The 17,953-nt window shown below is 39.1% G+C and overlaps 1 protein-coding gene across 2 annotated transcripts in view; it reads left to right on the top strand.

Annotated features, from left to right (window-relative positions):
- CDH13 (cadherin 13) overlaps positions 1-15,724 on the top strand; it is a 500,702-nt gene extending 484,978 nt beyond the window's left edge. For both annotated transcript variants that reach the window (XM_054840727.1, XM_054840728.1), the window contains one exon: positions 9,971-15,724. In XM_054840727.1, coding sequence (XP_054696702.1) covers positions 9,971-9,978 — 8 coding nt within the window. In that variant the 3' untranslated portion in view covers positions 9,979-15,724. The remainder of the gene's footprint in view (positions 1-9,970) is intronic.
- The last annotated feature ends 2,229 nt before the right edge of the window (positions 15,725-17,953 follow it).

The following is a 17,953-nucleotide window of genomic DNA, read 5'->3' as shown; positions in this document are numbered from 1 at the left end:
TTCTGTGAAAGGTGGTTTGCTGGGTTGGTTTTGGGTTTTTTTGCACTATTATAACTTAGGTTACATTCCTGCATTAGTGCATGTACCATGTGGGTACTTACTTAAAGTAGCAGCTAAATGATGTTACCCATGTAATTGGAAATTAGTGACATTTAGTGAGTTGCAGTGATACAAATCTCACTTCCTAAAGCCAATAATAACAGCAGCAATATCCACTGTTACTCTAATACTTATTATCTTCATTACAGATGCTTTTGTCCATATTAACATTATTATTGTTACTGCTAAATTGTCAGTGGGTATAGATGCATTCTCAAATGCGTGTATGAGAAAAATACCATTGTTGTTTGTCTCCTTAAAGACTGTGGTTGGTTAGACTCCAGTAAGGAAAGGATGGTTTGGGGGTTAAGGGACTGCATTCAAATTGAGACAGTCTTGATTTGAATCTCACTTTTAACACAGTCCTCTGTGTCCGGTGTTCTGGTTTCTCTGCAAGTGTACTCCGTCCTGCAATTTGTTGTGCAGTTGGCTTTGGGAGCCCACCTAAAGTTAATGGGGCTTGAAATGGCACAGAAGTCCATATGTATGTACATAATTGAGACAGGATGTTTATATACCTAGTCATATAGACATGACAGATAGAAATACCCTCAAATTGTACATCAGCATATTTAAAATGTACTTAATGACATTACATTTTATTGAGTCAATTAGGTGGGAAATGGCATTTTATGCACATTTTAAACCATCCAAACATGTTCCAGAAGTATAGACATGAAAAAATACGACAGTTTAGAAGATGTGTGTTTGGAATGCAAGAGAGAGAAATGTTACTAGCAAATACAGCTCCTTCCCTAAGAGCTGTAATATTGTTCATGATGGTCATTCTGTAGACATGAAATGAACATTTAAAGAGATCGGTTTGATAGACCATTCAGTGTTGTGAATTCAAATGAACATTTTATGTTTCCATTTTCTCAACAGTCACTGTTGATATATAATATTTTGTATTTCTTTTCTGAACAACCTCTTAAAGTCACATAAATATATAACTTCAGATAGTTATCATCAGAATTGTTCTGGAGCGGACTATGACTAAAAACTGGAACTGAATAAATGACCAGTTCAAATATTTTTTCTGTCATTAATGGCCACTATACACCATGGGATTTCTGTTTCTTTTAACTGTGCCTGTCCTTGGATATTTCCCCGCTCTATAACATCCCAACACTTCAAAATGTGCTCTTCATGTGGACAGCTGCTACTCAGCTTTAAATGTGATATATAATATTGATGATGAATGGGGGAGAGTTGTTGTGCCTAAAGGTTAGATGGTATTGCTTTTGCTTCTCTACCAGACAGCTGATACTTACAAAGTCCTTTAAAATGCCATTGAGGTTTGGAGTATTTCAGACTAATCTTAAAGCTTTACTTTACCCATACACTTCATTTGTATATGTCACTGGTTAGTGCTTACATAAGCTGTCATGCTTACAAGTTCTTCTTGAAAAATTTTGAAATAGTCAAGTTGATATCAACTTAGCCAAACCTGGCAATTTTGTAATTTGATTTCTCCTTTTCCATGGCTTCTAAGCATAATACTTTCCTCACACTTTTATTCTTGCTTAATAAGAGGTTTTTCAGATGATTCTGTTAGTACTTCGAGCTGGGATTAGTGCATGCCTACAGATCTGAATGTGTCTGGACTACTTATGTTCATGTTCTACTTATTAAAACCTGATAGTAAACTAAGCTGTACTGCTGTGGAAGATGCGATCTGACAGCTTACACAGTTATACATCGCTTTAGAAGGGTGGCTAGCTGTTACATTTGATACATTTCATTTTCAGCACAAATATGAAAAATTAGGAGACTTGTGCAATGCTGCTATTTCAAAACTGTACTTATTCATTTCACTTGCTAAATATTTTTAACTGTTTGGTTAAATTTATCAGATTAGAGCATGAGAAAAATGTACTCCCAGACTGCAGGCAGTCACCTCTGCAATTGATTTGCAGAGTAGATTTAGGTTAGATAGTAGGAAGAAATTCTTCCCTGTGAGGGTGCTGAGGCCCTGGCACAGGTTGCCCAGAGAAGCTGTGGCTGCCCCTGGCTCCCTGGAAGTGTTCAAGGCCAGGTTGGATGGGGCTTTGGGCAACCTGGTCTGGTGGAGGGTGTCCCTGCCCTTGGCAGGGGGTTGGAACTAGATGGGCTTTGAGGTCCCTTCCAACCCAACCCATTCTATGGTTCTAGAAACATAGCACTGCACTGGACTGAGTAGTACAGCTTTCTGAATTTCTAAGCAAGCATAGCTAGTCTTTTAGTTGATCTGAGGAACTTTTCTCTCAGATGGTGCTTATATGCACATACATTCTGCACTTCATAAATATGGCCCATTACATAGTGAGTATATGTGGGTACATGACAAGGAAGAGGTGAAGCAGAGACAAGGATTCAACAGGGAGCAAGGTCCTTGCCAGAAGTCAGAGGAGTAAGAGCACTTGGCGTAAATCAGCACTGTTTCAGATCTGCCAGTATAGTCTTGTAATAAGTTAGCAGCGAGAGAGACATGCTTGGAAATATCATCTGCTGGTGTCAAACAGATCCTCTTTGAAAATTACTTCAGCCTGAGCAACTTATTCCCCTGTGCAAGCTGATTAGTTTAGATTGGCATCTTTCTCCACCGTCTTGCCAATTTTGGCCAATTGCATAGCACACGCTGGCATTTTAGCTCCCGAAGTTAAATATTGACATTGATATATGAAGGCCTACTGGAGCTTTGAGTAGAATTATGAGACACTCATTTCACAAACACTGTGCTAATGCATACTGTGTTTTTCCTATCATTAAGAACTTTGAAATAATTTCCTCACATAAATGGGAAACAAATTATATATGATGTTATAAGCTGCAAATTTTCAGGATAAACTCATTTACTATTCTCTTCCTTATAAACTTTTCCACAATGTATTACTGTTCAGTGAGAGCACTAATTTGCTCTCGTCACAAGCATACCTGCTGCTATACTTGATACTAAGAACCAAGTTTCCTAATTGCAGGAATAAGGACACATGGTGTGTGTCTGGGAATAGCTGTGTCAGTCTTTCAAGTTCAGTGACATTTGGGGTGAAAAGATTCCCCTTTTTTTTTTTTTTTTGAGAACACAATACCAGGACAGGCAAAAACCAGTGACCACTAGATTTTTGGCACTTGCAGCAAAGCCTAGACAGTGCTTGGACCACTGACGAGGTCACAGAAGAGCATAGCTATTAAATGATTATTTTACATAAAAGTGCAAAATATTATAATTTATAGGCATATGGTGCAAACACTGTGACATTTTTGGTATTGAAAACTACCCATGATAAATCAACCAGTGATGTACATGAAAACCATTTATGTTTTTCTAAGTAAGTTCTATGTGGAGGCTAAACTAATAACTGTGTATCTAATTAATGTCCTTTTATGGATGGTAAATCCAGGAAAGAAGTACCTGGATGTTGATTAGCTGCCTAATCAGAAACATGGTTCTGATCTCTTCTACAATTTTCGCATTACCTCTTTAACATTACTGAGGTTTTGATAAAGTCCATGATGTAATATAGACTTTTAATTATGCAAAGATGAATGTAATATTTCTGATGAGAGGGTAATTGAAAGAAATCTGAAAGAAATGGAGCATGCATGAGTTGAACGCCAAACTCCAGCTGTGTTAACTCTCTTCTGTGTTAAATGGGAATTAGAGGATGAATGCATCTTGGGTAAAGTTCATTCCTGTACAGAAGGTCAGCATGAAACTTAAATGCCTTTAATTTTTATGAGGTTTTAACTGCAATGTAGGAAGCATAGTCTGTGCAATGGGGAGTGAGTTTGGTCTCATAAGGAACACATCTTTCAAAGGCTTTGAATTACTCAGTTTAAACCTGTTTCTTTAAAATAAGCAGGGAATTGAGTCACTAATATGTAAATATGTTCAGAGAAAGCTAAGGGTGCAACAGGGAAAGCTAGAGTGCCTGGGAAATGCCAAAGCATTTTCTGACATCAGAAGAAGCTGTTTTGCAAACAACAAGATTGTTTATTGGTTGATTAGAAGGGTTCTGGTGGAATATGAGCTCTTGGCAACCTGAACCATAGTGAATGAGGTTACATGCCACCAGGTGCCTTTTTCCTAGGACAAGGCATTATGAAATCTTTGTCTTAGAGTTATGTGCATTTTTTTCTCCATTTTATTCTATCACGTTGATCAGTGTAAGGAATAAACCTTAGATTAGCCCACTCTGAAACAGACAGGTAGCTGTAGACATTGAAGTCATCAACAGTATAAACACTTAGTCTGTATTAGGTGACTTGGTCCTTTTCCAAACCAATTTAGCATCCAAAACTCCATGACTAGATGACAATTCAGATCTGTCCTGTGGAGTTTGCCACCAACATCAAAAACTCTTTTGACCTTCCAAATACAGTCAACAGCAACAGATATTAGTGGCAGTAGAAAGGGGGTTTTGTTCCATTTAAGCTTCTATATCATGATGTCCCTACCTTAAACTGCATACTTAGACCTATTATTCCTATAGCATTATCACACTCCATACTATTGGTACATTAGATCCAGAGAAATATATACAAAGTTTGTCAGTTTTCTTGACCAGCAAAAGCAAACATCATCTTCCAGTGCTAAAGTACTAATGCCAACAGACCCCATCTGTTTATGACAATAAGCTGTGCTGAGACCTATTAACCATAATAGTAATAATTCAGACAGCAAGCAGATAAAAATAACCCCGCCTATTTCACTGTTATCTCACCATTTGACTGTTATCTTAAAAGAAACGTGGCTGAATGTACCTCTCAAGTGTCGAAAAGGTAGAGCAGAGAAGAACTGTGAGATAAAAATGGTGAAGATCACATTAGAGACTTCAGTGAGAGTGATTTCTGGAGAAAAAAGTTCTATGCAGCAATGCTAGCTTTATGCTGCTTGCACATCCCCCAGATACCTTAAGGGAAAGGTGGGGGATGACCACGTAAGAACAACGATGCACAGACTGCCTTTGTGGCTTTCATGCCTGCAGCTGTATGCAGCAAATTACTTCTTGTAGGTAGTCAGAAATCACATTTAAAACAACACATGGTGTGTAATAGTTCTTGAGTGCTGAGACCAGCTATAGAGACAGCGTTGTTCTTAACAGCCAATACAAAGAAAATAAAATAATTACTAGGCATAATGATCATTAGTGTACAGATCTAAACCTGCCAGGCACAGGCTTACCAGGGCATTAAGTTCCTAAAAGAGATAGTTAGCATGGATCAGCAAATGTGCTCCCTGCACACATTATTTGCACATTTTATGCTCACAGTATTCCTTAAATACTAATATCTTTTACGAGCTGTTGCCAGCTGCAAACTTTAAATCGTGCATGATATAAAATACATAAGAATGGGTCCAAAAAAAAAAGCAACCATCAACACAACCCCACTGAAGTCAGTGGATAAACACTAGAAGTCAGTAGTCTTTAGGGTAGTTGTTTAGAGTTCGGACTCAAATAAGTAGACCCTAATAATTTGGCATTGTGTGTGTATTTCTGGAATTTTCATTTGGTCCTGCTTTATGGGGAGAATAAAGAGGGGAGGGGAAAAAAAAAAGCAAACAAGAAAAATACAATTCCTATACAGAAAACAATAATGAACATTGGAAATCCAGCTGGGGAACAGAGGTTTCAAATATGGACCAGATGCTTATCAGCCCCCCAAAGAATTTATAATAGAGCAGTTCTGTTGAGTTCAGTAGATCTGCTTGCATTCATCATTGCACTTTCTCCACAATACTTTGGTTGTTCTTGATTTCTGTAGAGTTTGTATTAAGGGAGTTACTGGCCAGAATGATCGTCCAGTAACACTTTAGATGATTATATCAGTATATTTTTAGAAAGTAAATTTGTAACCGATAAACTTTGATATTAACCACAGAAACTAAAAGTTAGATTAAATTCTGTATTGGACATAAGCAATTTTGTATCAACTTTGTATGCAATAGAAATAAGGAAGACAGATTCAATCTTAAATGTTCTTGCTGGAACTACTAAAAATTATTTACTGAAATTTTACAGCCTATAATTTTGAATTTTTAATCTTATTTTAAAAGCTAAAAACTACTCATTTATCAATCCAGCTTTACAAAAGGTTCAAGTCATCATTAATGAGCACAGGCATATATACTATCCTTCCAAACAATGTTTGGAATAAGATAATTTTTTTAACACAACTTCAGTTAAGACTGGTGAAAGGGCTGAGCTGAATTCATAGTAGTTTTGTCACCCTTTGCCAATGCCAAGATTTCTGTAGATGTTTCAGTAAAAGCAGATGTGAAGGAGACAGGACTTTATAGATGCTTGCAGGGAGCTCCTCCTAATACATGGGAAAGCCTGGGAAAAAGCCCAAACAGGTTTCTTTGAAAACATGTCAATGAAAGCTGCCATCGTGGGCTATGAATGAGAGGAAAAACGGGTCGTGTAGGGATAATCCAGGAAAATATGCGTAGTAGGGAAGAAGGCCATGAAGGCGTTCGAGTAACAGAGGGTTTGTCAAAGTGGCAGACTAGGAAAATGCTCTGTACAGCAAAAGACTGGCAGGATATGAGCACAGTAGCTTGAATTTGTCAAGGGCTGTGAAAAGACGTTGTAAAACTGCTAACTGAGGAGAGCCTGGGTAGGAGATTTAGCTGTTTGAACGGCTAAAAAAAAAAATCCTTTGGGATGATGTGTGAAAAAGAATCTTCTAGATTAACACATAACCTAAATATACAGACCTAGAAAGGAGAGATTCCATGACAAAATCCTTCTCCAGTTTCTTTCTGGTTTTAGGCTTGAATAAGAGGCAGGATGATAGTGTTGTCCTGAGCAATCAAAGGAAGAACTAGAAGGGAGTGCTTTAGGGGAGAGATTTAAGAGCTCAGTTTTAGCTGTGCAGAGCTGTCAGCTAAACATCGAAAAGGTATCAGAGCTAGAGGTCGACATTTTAGTTTAAATGGAAAAGCAAGTAAAGAGAGTAAGATCTCTGAACTGTCAGCACTGAAGGGATTGCTGAACATGTATGAATGGTGCCACAAAGAAAGGGAAGCAATTAAAGTAGGGGGGAAAATGTTTCCCCAGAAACCTGGGATGGAGGGAATGAGACAGAAGGTCATGCTGGAAAAGTGATTAGAGAAATCATAGTAAAATGACAGGAGGAGACACAGGAGCCAAGGGAAGCATCACATTTCCAGGCATGTGATTAAATGGGTTGAAGGCAGCTGATAGCTCAGAAAGGAGGAAGTTGAGAAGCAATTTCAGTAGAAAGAAAGTCTAGGCAGGGACTGTAGAGCTTTGAGAATGAAGAGCTGTGGTGGTGCTTGAAGATGCAGGTGGGGTAACAGGGAGCATCTAAAGCATGCTTATATTGTGAGAGAGAGAAGCTAGCCTGCAGTAGATAAAAAACTAAGATAGGAAAAAACATATTCATAATTAAAGCTGAACTAACTAGTTTTAATATATAGTTTACTCAGAAAAGGCAAGGTGTATGATAAGGTAGTAACATTCATAATATCTGTCAATATGATGTAAAATATACAAGCTTTTCTTCAGGTCTGCACATAAATCAACATATATTGCCCTTTATTTACAAGCTATTGGTAAAGCAGTCACTAGCTGCTTGAATTTGTGTGATAATTATAAATTTTGTGCTGACAGATTCCTCTGGTGAAGTTTCAGCCTATAGATTGTGCAGAAATTCAGTGCTACAGCTGCTGTTCATTCATCATATACAAGAGCCTGTCCTTGGCAGGAAGACATCCAGGGATCTCCTAACATTCAGAGTAGCTTTGCCAATTCAAAAGCTAGTGTTATTTCCTTTGAGTCAGGATTGAAAAAAATGCCCTTTAATGATACCAGGCTTCTTTGCGATCTGGAAATGCTATTTTTCAGATGGTCTGTGAGATCAGAGTCCTGAACTCTTGCTTTTCACTACCTCAGGAGGTCAAGTTGTTTATGAGAATTTAGTCCTAGCTGGAATCCCTAATCCAAATATATACAAACTTTGGCAGTCATGATCACAAATTTCCTATATGTAAGTCTGAATCCTAATTTTGTGGCCAGACATTTTCTTTAAACAGCATGCTAAAAATCCATTTGCCAAGCAATTCCAGAATTTCCAGATATTTGGAAATCTGTGATCCTTCTTACTTCAGTGAGTCCCATCCATCAGTCCCTCTATTGGTTCTTACACTTGTTTAATTTGCTTTACTTACCTTTATTTAACAGAACTGAGGTCATGCTACAGGGGAAAGGACATGCTGATGTGTGCTACCCAGGTGTCTGCCTTGCTGCATAGCCCATCTGGACAGGCCCCTAGCTGGAAGAATTTAATACTGAAGTCAATTCAAATAATAACAAGAAACAAACAGATAAAGTAAAATAGCCTTATCAATAATTATATTAAACTTGATTTGCCCAAAACCAAATGCAGGTAATTAAAAATGAGTAAAGAGCACAAGCCAACATCTAATAATGGCCAGTACATTACTGTTGATGCTGCAGCTCTATGGTTGTGACAAAACTATTGATATTGCATCATTTAAATGTACAAACACAATATATATTAGACAAACATTTCCTGAGTGTTTGTGAGTTTTGATGCATATGTTTGACTTGCATTGTTGTGTTTTGATACAGCAGTTGTCTCCTCCCAGGGTAGAGAGCGTAATCCTTCAATGCACTGTTGTGGTTTAACCCGGGTAGGCAGCTGCTCACTGCCCTGGAGGGATGGGGAAGACAGTCAGAAGGGGAAAAGTGAGTAAACTCGTGGGTTGAGATAAAGACAGGTTAATAGGTAAAGCAAAAGCCGTGCACACAAGCAAAGCAAAATGAGGAATTCATTCTGCACTTCCCATGGGCAGGCAGGCATTCAGCCATGTCCAGGAAAGCAGAGCTCCATCACGCATAACGGGCACTATAATCATGTCATTTTTAAAAAGATACTGTTTGTTTGCTCTTTGCTTGTCAGTGTGTGTGCACACAAGGGAGTGACTCCCTGGCATTTTACTCGCACTCTTGCACTAACAAATAATCAAGGTGTCAAATGGGGAGTGTATTGGGTATGGCTGCAAACGGTTACTTTTCCCCACAGCAGCCCTCAGTGCCGTGTATCGGTAGCGAGCAAGGTGTTGGTAACACACCAGTGTTCGGGATACTCCTGAGCAGCACTGGCACAGCATCAGGGCTGGCTCTCCAACAGCCCCCACTCGGCAGTAGGCTGGGGGTGGGCAAGATCTTGGGAGCGGACACAGCCGGGACAACTGACCAAAGGGATATTCCATACCATATGACATCTGCTCAGCAATAAAAGCTGAGAGAAAGGAGGAGGAAGGGGGACATTTGTTATTTACATTTGTCTTCTAGAGCAACCGCTATGCGTACAGAAGCCCTGCTTCCCTTCAGGTGGCCGGACATTGCCTGCTGATCAGAAATAGAGAATAAATCTTTTGTTTTTTTCCTTTGCTTCCATGCACAGCCTTTTGCTTTTGCTTTATTGAACTGCCTTTATCTTGACCCACGAGGTTTTTTCCATCTTATTTATCTCCCCTCCCTGTTCTGCTGAGGAGGGCAGTGATAGAGCAGCTTGGTGGGCACCGGGTGAGCAGCCAAGGTCAGCCCAGCACAGGGAGAGTCAGGTCCTGGCTCGAGATTTATGCTCAGACCTCTGCACTACATTTTTCTGAATTGCACTGCAAAGGTCTCTGAATGCCCCAGGTGACATTTTGGGTTTCCTCTTGGAGATTTCTGTCTTCACAAATAATTGCTTCTGAACCTGGCTAATTTATATTTAATTACTGACAAATGTGCATGCACTCAGTCAGTAATTTGATTGGGGAAAAAACCTAAAAAGTTAAAAGATACTATGATCTGCGCAGTAATAATCACACACGTTTCCCATCATTTAGGTCTGTAAGAACTCCTGACATTTGAAGCTGTCCTACCGAGTTGCCATGGCAACGAGAAAAAAAGAAAACGTCAGATCTGAAGATTGCAGTTTACAGTTACTGTTCTTCACTACTAGGCCTCAGTTGCTCCAGATTCAGTTTAATTTGCAACCTCACCTAATCCGTCCGACTATACATTGGTGTTTGACAGCCTCTACCCTAACTTCCGTTTATTAATGGATTCCTCTTGCAAGACACAAGGTTTATGCGAATTTTCTCTGAATGTTAAAAGACCATGACATCTAAACTGGACCTTGGGAGAGCAGAAAACAGATTGACTCCATTTTTTTCTATCTGTTGACTTGTTGCTATTCAACTGTTCAGAAAATATTTTGTCTGTGGGTTAGTATTTGTATATGTATGAGTGTATGTATATATATATATTTATATAGAGAGAAGAGTTATACGACAGGTTTAGCTTTTATAAAATATTCATCTGGAGCGTGCAAGGGACAAAGCAGAATAATTCAGCCACAGATGAATTGTAACTATTCTACCATGGCTAAACCTACTGTATTTGCTGTTTATAGTGTGGCCAGAAGGAGAGAGCCTATTGCAATCATACCGCTACAACAGCCACTTTGTTGACACCAAATAAAGCAGGCCCAGGGCTCTGCAGTGTCACTTCTTGTACCTCAGGTTCAGCAAACAAGAAACGCAAGTCCCCCTGGCTTGTTTTGGATCTGAACTGCTTTCCTTATGCCCCAAATGGAATTTACGATCCGGCAGGAGCACAGCGCTTCGCTCCCCGTTTCGGTGGGAGCAGCGCTGGGAGGTGCTGCGAAGCTCAGATTTGTGAGAAAGCGGGAAGCAGCCAGCTGCGACCAGCGCTGCGTGGGTCACGATTTACAGCAGTGGGAGTGCTGGGCCTGATTTTAAAGGGGCTTCCTTTATGTTCCGGCAGATTATTATTTGCCGGAGCGGTTTACAAATTTTAAGTCTTTCGTCAGCTCTGCAGACACAGTTAAGTAGGTAGGAGTCTGCATATGAGAAGCTGATTAGAACAGCAAAAGCAAAGTATTTCTCAGAAGCACTGGTCTCTCTCTCAGCCTCTATGCAGCCGTCATCACATACGTAAGCGCAAGGAGGAAAACAGATACCCTATTCTATAAATATATTCACACACATATATATAGTTTTGAATATATATATACATACATACACATGTACACACAGTTTCCAGTTAAGAGTAACAAGAGCATTTCTTTGTGTGTGTAAACTTACCACACTTGTTTGCAGACATGGAAAAAAAAGGGTGTTCGTTATATATGAATATGGATCCTTTTTTATTCTGTGAGCATGTAAGGTTAAAAAAAAAAACCAAACCTTCTAACTGTATCAAGATGATCATCTTGTTAATAAATTGTAAATGATCCATCAAAGCTCACACCAAATTTTTATAAAATTAACACAAAAAGTATACTAGTGACAGACTGTGGCTTTTATTAGAGCTTGCCAGTAACTAGGGTAAGGTAAGTGTCTTAGAATATTTTAATAAACTTGCTTATTTAAAGTTTAAACAAGAAAGCTTCCTTATGCAATAGAACTTTGCAGCTGCAGTCTTTAGTTAGCATTTTTACAGTACTTATGAGTCATACTGTATGTTGTCTTTACTACAGTGAGATTATGAGCATATCTTCCACACCACGTATACGTTTCAATAGTAAAGCTTTTTGGAAGCATTAAAAAGTCCAAACATACATTTAGTTCTCCATAATGCTACACTAGATATTAAATGTGTGTTGGTGGTTAAAAATTGCTGTACAATAGCTTTTCTCTGACTTCCTGTATTGTACCAAATATGAAACAGGTCTTTTTTTTTTTTTTTAATCAAAAGGAGTAATAACAACAGCGACAGAGGAAAAATTAGTTTGTGTTGTGAACTTTCCTAACATTGTAGATGTCTTGATAAGATACAAGCTGCCTTCAGACAGGAACCTATTTTTCTCTTCCAGTGAAACTCCTGCAGTCCTGACCAAGTCAAATCTCCCACTGACCTTGTTTCTCTTGCAGCACGCTCTAGGTGTTTCAATTACCAAAGTGGTACTTTGAGGTTAGTGGGAGTTTGTGTTGAGCAAGGGCTTCAGGAGTGGGCTGTTAGGCAGCTGCAGGCATTTCAGCGGGAAAGTGCCTGATCTCAAACATTAACATGGGCATGCTTCTAGTTCTCTTTCTCCGCCCATGCCTTGTAATAATCATATGCTGCTGCTTTATCATCAACAAACATGTCTTCTAAAAAAAATGTAATTTTTAGCCAAATTTTTCAAAACAAGAAAATCAACAAATGCATAACACCACTGGATTTTCAACATGTATATTTAATGAATGCATCCAGATGCACCCAAAGATAAACTGCACCCTATGCTTTCATCTACAAAACCACTATTTGAATAAAAGAAATTATAATATCCTCCCCGACAAATACTCTTTTTCTACTTGCTTCCTCCCTCTCTCTATCCAGCAAAACCCACCTCTGGAAAGACACCCATTGACATTAGTGTCATTTCTATCAAGTACCAGATAAAGCTACCCTTTTCTTGTTTAAACCAAGGCTAATATAGCATTTGGTGGATCATTTCAAGGGCATCCAAAATGAGGAACAAAGAAAAAAAAAAATCTCCTCTGCCTGGAACTACGCTAACAATGGGAAGACTCTTTCTACCACTCTGCGCCCGAGGACAAGAGATCTTTCTTCTTGGATAACACTGCAACCTTTTGACATGTAGAGAGGTCAGTATCATGGCTGAAACTCTGAATCAAGACGCATCAAAGCCTTCATTCACTATTATCACTTTATTTCTGCACCTAGATTAAAGCCTCCCAGCCTTTACTGTGTGTCTCTAGGCTTCAGATGGAGCTAATCACTGGACTACCTAAGCATGCAAAGAGAAGATGAAGCTGCCGTGTTAATGTTTCTCCCTCTCTGTACCTGAGAACAAACCCCATTTAACAAGAGATTACAGCACTTGCTGTAGCGTTATACAAGTGAGGAACCGTATTAGAATCTGAGTTTTCTTACCTGAATAAGATTGTTGTCTCTGGTTCAGAAAATGATGCCCATTTCCTGAAACAAAGGCGCAACAATAATTTGTTAGGTTTTTTTTTCTACAACATAATGAAAAAGTAGAGAAGTTACAAAATTGGTTGTCATTTTCTAAATAGTTAATTATGTTTAACATTTGTTCAGCCAAGCTTGCTGGTTTTATAATGTAGCACTTATTTCTACCTAGCTATTTTGGTCACTACAATGTTTACTTCGGTCTGTTTGTAGACACTAATGCTGTATAGAGTCAGAAAGGCAGTGAACTTGTTGATTTTCATTTTGTAACGTGCACAAAACTTCTTGTGCAAAAATCATTTCACTTGAAAAGAGTAGCTGCTGTTAAAACACAAATTGGGTATAACAATCAGTGAGAGGAGTTTATTAGCAAGACAAAGGTCTCATTTGTGGTGTACTTGCTAATTGAACCCTTGTCTGTACACCTCGTGTATGCTTTTACACTATGCCTATGTGCATTTATTAATGTACATTTTGTTCAGTAACTGTAGGTCTGAAGATTAAAACAAAGGGAAACGAGCTGAATTTCCCACTGGGTATCAAGGAAAATTAGGTAAGAGTGGAACACTGGCTAATACACTTTCTGAGCCCCGTTCTCATCATGTTTACACGGCTGTAAATCAAAGAGCAACTCCATTACTAGAATTGTTTGAGATTCAGTTAATCATATTTAGATGAAATTTTTCATCTAAATGTCCTCACGTATTGCTTTTACTGGTCTTATGTGAACAGTAAAGCAGCAATATTAGTCACAGGATTGTTGAGTGCTTACATATTATTGAAAGTCTGTTTTTTGTGACATATACAGAAACCTACAGCTTAGATGCCTCCCACAGATGACTCACTTTCTTAACCGACCACTTCAACGTGTCTCTAAGGCACCCAGCATAATTTGGTTTAACCTTTATTTGAAATGGCTGTGGCCTGTAGTCAAATAATTCGTCCTGGTCTCCTGTGTAGTCATTTAAGTTAGGGATCATTATAATAAAAACCTCATTTATTAAATTACAGACTTACAATCAGTTTGTAGGACCCTAGCTTGTGTTTTATCACTACAAAAAAAAAAAAAAAAGCTATATGTTATATTAAGAACTTTTACATCATTGGTCCTGCCTTTGCAAAGACTTCCTGTCTGAAATAGTGAGAAAGCTGCTGATTTTCTTCTCAATTGCTACTAATACACTCGGCCACTTGAAACATAGCAGAACTTTGTACGCAAATAACTTTACATCACTTTATCTAAAGGCTAAGCTTCTTTCTGAATGGGTTTAATAATGTCTTATTTAATTAAAAAAAAATTCCCACAAGTTAATTATATTAAAGTCACATGAGCTTGAGAACACCAAGTCTAAGGCAAAACTCTGATCCTATCTTCCCTTTATTGCATCTCTGAAAACTCTGTTGTCTGAGAGATACACTGTCCAATGTTAACAAAAAGATAAATAACTAAAATAGCAATTATTTTCTTTCAACTAACTCTGTGCTCTATAATCTTTAGAATTAACATGCAAAGTACATTAGTAATTATCATTATAACTATTCTGTTTAAAGCAGATATAGCTGACTATTTTACCATGTAAAACACATAGCCCATTGACTACACTGTTCTCTTGCCTCACATCAAGATATGCTAGTTGATTTATATTTGTCCAAATGAAACGCATACACTCATACACTCTCAGTGGAAAGTTACTAGGTGCACAATTGCTATGTGTGTGTATATATGTAGATATATAGAGATATACACATACACATATAAATATATATATAAAAAAATATATGCAGATGGAGGGAGACTAATACAACATGGGGTCTTGGAATAAGCAATTTAATTCCACGAATTATGGATGAATACATGAGTTAAGGGACAGCATGGGTTACAGCTGCCAAACAAGTCTGATTTAAAGAAAAAAAGGCAAAAAAACCCCCCACACTAAACCCCAGGCTTATCCCAACTCTCATGTTGTATTTATGCTACCTTTAGCTGTCCCCTCCTCACACAATTATATCATTTGAATATATGCATAATTGTTTACTGACTCATTTTTAGTTGTCTATGTATCAGCAGGTCACCAGTAGTGGAAAGGGAAGGGTTTATAGCCAGAATTCTGCATTACTGCGCTTTCAGTGGGACAGCTATTTGGGAAAGTTTCATCCACCCTTTGAACATTGCACTCCTCCTCTGCATCAGCAAACGACTGTAGTCGATGACTTGGGGTTAAACTGAATGTAGTCTAAAGACAGCCTATGTGTATGTACATGCATACGCGTCCTGCCTGGGACTGTGGAATAAGAGCGTGTCTGGTGGACTGTGATGGTGAATTCAGCACAAGCAAGCTGTGTTGTTGCTGCCATTTCAGACAGAACCCTCCTGCAACATCGTATTTGCCCCATAACAAACTCTGTTTCTTTAAGTTACCACCAAGATAATTTTTTTCCTTTCTTTTTTTAAAGTTCAAGCAAGGAGGAAAATATTTTGTTTGATTTTAAAGATACTTAATTCAGCTACTTTTCCAGTTAATCGTTCCTTTGGGCCCTAGTTGCTGAATTGCTTGCTGTTTCTGAGGTGTAAATAAACATTTTGATTTATGACGTGGTTGCAAAGAAACTTGTAATTTATTTGTGAAATGCTCAAATAAAGGATGTATGGGCTTTTACCTTTTGTCTGGGCGTAGACCTTCCTGATGCAATACGGCATGAATGGAGGACTACAAATGACCTTGAGACTGCCAAAGGACTGGAATAGCCTGCGCGAAATACCGGAAACTCCCATGTTGCTCTAAGTAAAAGAGCTAAATCGCAGCCTTCATCACCACCATGCCATGGTTATAGAATGAGAATCTGGGGGTTACAGAGGTAAATAAGGTTTGACCACACAAGAAAGCAACAGCAGGTTATTCAGCGTCCATTCAGGTAACAGCAACGATTTGCCTTCCAAAGCCCCACTTTCATTACAAAAAGTTGCACTGAGCCAAATTTGTGTCAGATGTCCCCAGGCTGGAGTGTGTGCAGGAGCTGTAATGGATTTTTTTTTTTTTTTTTGTGCTTCCTTTCTGCTTCACCTGGCCACCTTCCCCACCTACCACCATCACTTCAGCATATCTAGAACAGCCAGCCACAAAAAGTGACTGTTGTCAACAATGTAGAAACAGGCTGAACAAACATCCGTCAGTGAGGACCACCATGGGATACTCTCGGGCTGCATTTCTGTCGCCACTGTCATGGCTGATTACAAGATGGCTTTTAACTGCTAGTATTGCCACCGTCTGCAGTCCCGTCTGATTTGCTCCCTCCCTCCCTCTGCTTAACACACAGATGTGCCTGCAGATACGGTCTACTTGTTGCCCTGATTCAGAAAAAAGCCTTACACCAAAATTTAGAGCCCTTATTGCCTTCAAGCTCAAACTGCTCAGGGCCAGATTGCCCCCCCACCCCCCCCCAAAAAAAGCTTGCGCTGCTTTAATGTCCTTCTGTACTGGGAACTGCAGACTGCACTGGCAAGGCTTAGCACTTTAGCACGATGTGTTCCCAGTAGCAGGACTCTAAGCTTTGTAAGATACGATTTTCTTTTTTTTCACTCAACTCTCATAATCTGCGATTGTAAGAGGAAAGGAAGTGGGGTGCGCTTTCCTGTGCTGCTAGCTGCTCCCAGACATTGCAGAAGGGCCCAGTAGGTGAAATAACTAAATAATAATTCTGGCCCAGAATCCAGGGCCGAAAAAAGAATAGAGGGCTAGGCAGAATGAAAATCCTGCAGGAAATGTGCACCATAGCACTATGGCATTTTTGCTTCTTTACCAAGGGATTCTTTTTTCCAGCACAAAACTAGATTCTGTTGGCTTTCTGAAATTCCTGAAGTTGTTTTTCAGCTCTTGTAGGAAGTTATCTAAAGTGAGAGAGACACATAAAGATAGACTATCCCTGAAAATAGTGTTCTACTCCATCTGAGAATGGAGGAAGCTGGGGGAGGGAGGGCACTTGAAGGAACCATTTGAGTACAAGCCACAGCAGCTTGCTTCCACCGAGACCCACCTCCAGCTTTTGCCCATTGCCAGTGCTTTATCAGAGTTTGAATCTAAAGGGAGCTTTTTAATGTGGTCCATAATAAGTAGAGGATGAAAGAGCATACGTGAAACTTGCGGTGTAATTGAGCAAAAGGTCATTACCTGAAAGCTGCAGGGAAAAAAAGCATCACCTCCTTTGGTCTCAGTTGAGATCGTTGTCCTAAACTAGTGCTGTGCCTTGTACCTAAAAAGAAGTGTTTGAAACAGTACAAAGTTAAATCAAAAGCAAGGAAATGTTAACAGAGATAGAAAATGCTGAATGGCTTTTAGCAGTGTAGAAGTTTTCCGTTGCCCTTTCAACATTCTTCTGTCTCATCTAACACCACATGTTCCGGATTGCAGCCTACTGTTACTCGGTAACTTTGCACAGTTCAATCCAGTTACATTTTTTTTCTCCAGCAATAGTAAATCAGAACAGTCCCTTCTGGCTTCAGTACAACCTTCTTACCTGCAGAAACAAAGCAAGGGTCATTACTCCTGCTGTAAAACTACTAGGATGCTCTTCCTCAACTGCCACGCCTCTGGCCGGACTCTACTCATCCACCTCCCAGTGCTTGATGACCTTCGCTGCTCCTGTGGTTACAGCAGCAAGTTACTCTAGTCCAGTACACTCCAACGTTATATGGCAGTATATTTTATTACATATGACACAGTTTGCAACTTACTGTTTCCACATGCAATTGTGGGATACTCACTACCCACCATTACATCCACCACTGTGGCTCTATGTACTTTTTATGACTGTCCAAAACAAGAAAAGCAAAAGCGTTTACACTGCTTGTTTACTACAAGGCATGCTGAAAAATCAAAATGTAAACTATA

Source organism: Grus americana, chromosome 13 (assembly GCF_028858705.1).
Source record: "Grus americana isolate bGruAme1 chromosome 13, bGruAme1.mat, whole genome shotgun sequence".
Lineage (NCBI taxonomy): Eukaryota > Metazoa > Chordata > Aves > Gruiformes > Gruidae > Grus > Grus americana.
Note: the sequence above shows the minus strand (reverse complement) of the source record. Positions and strands in the feature narration are given on the sequence as shown.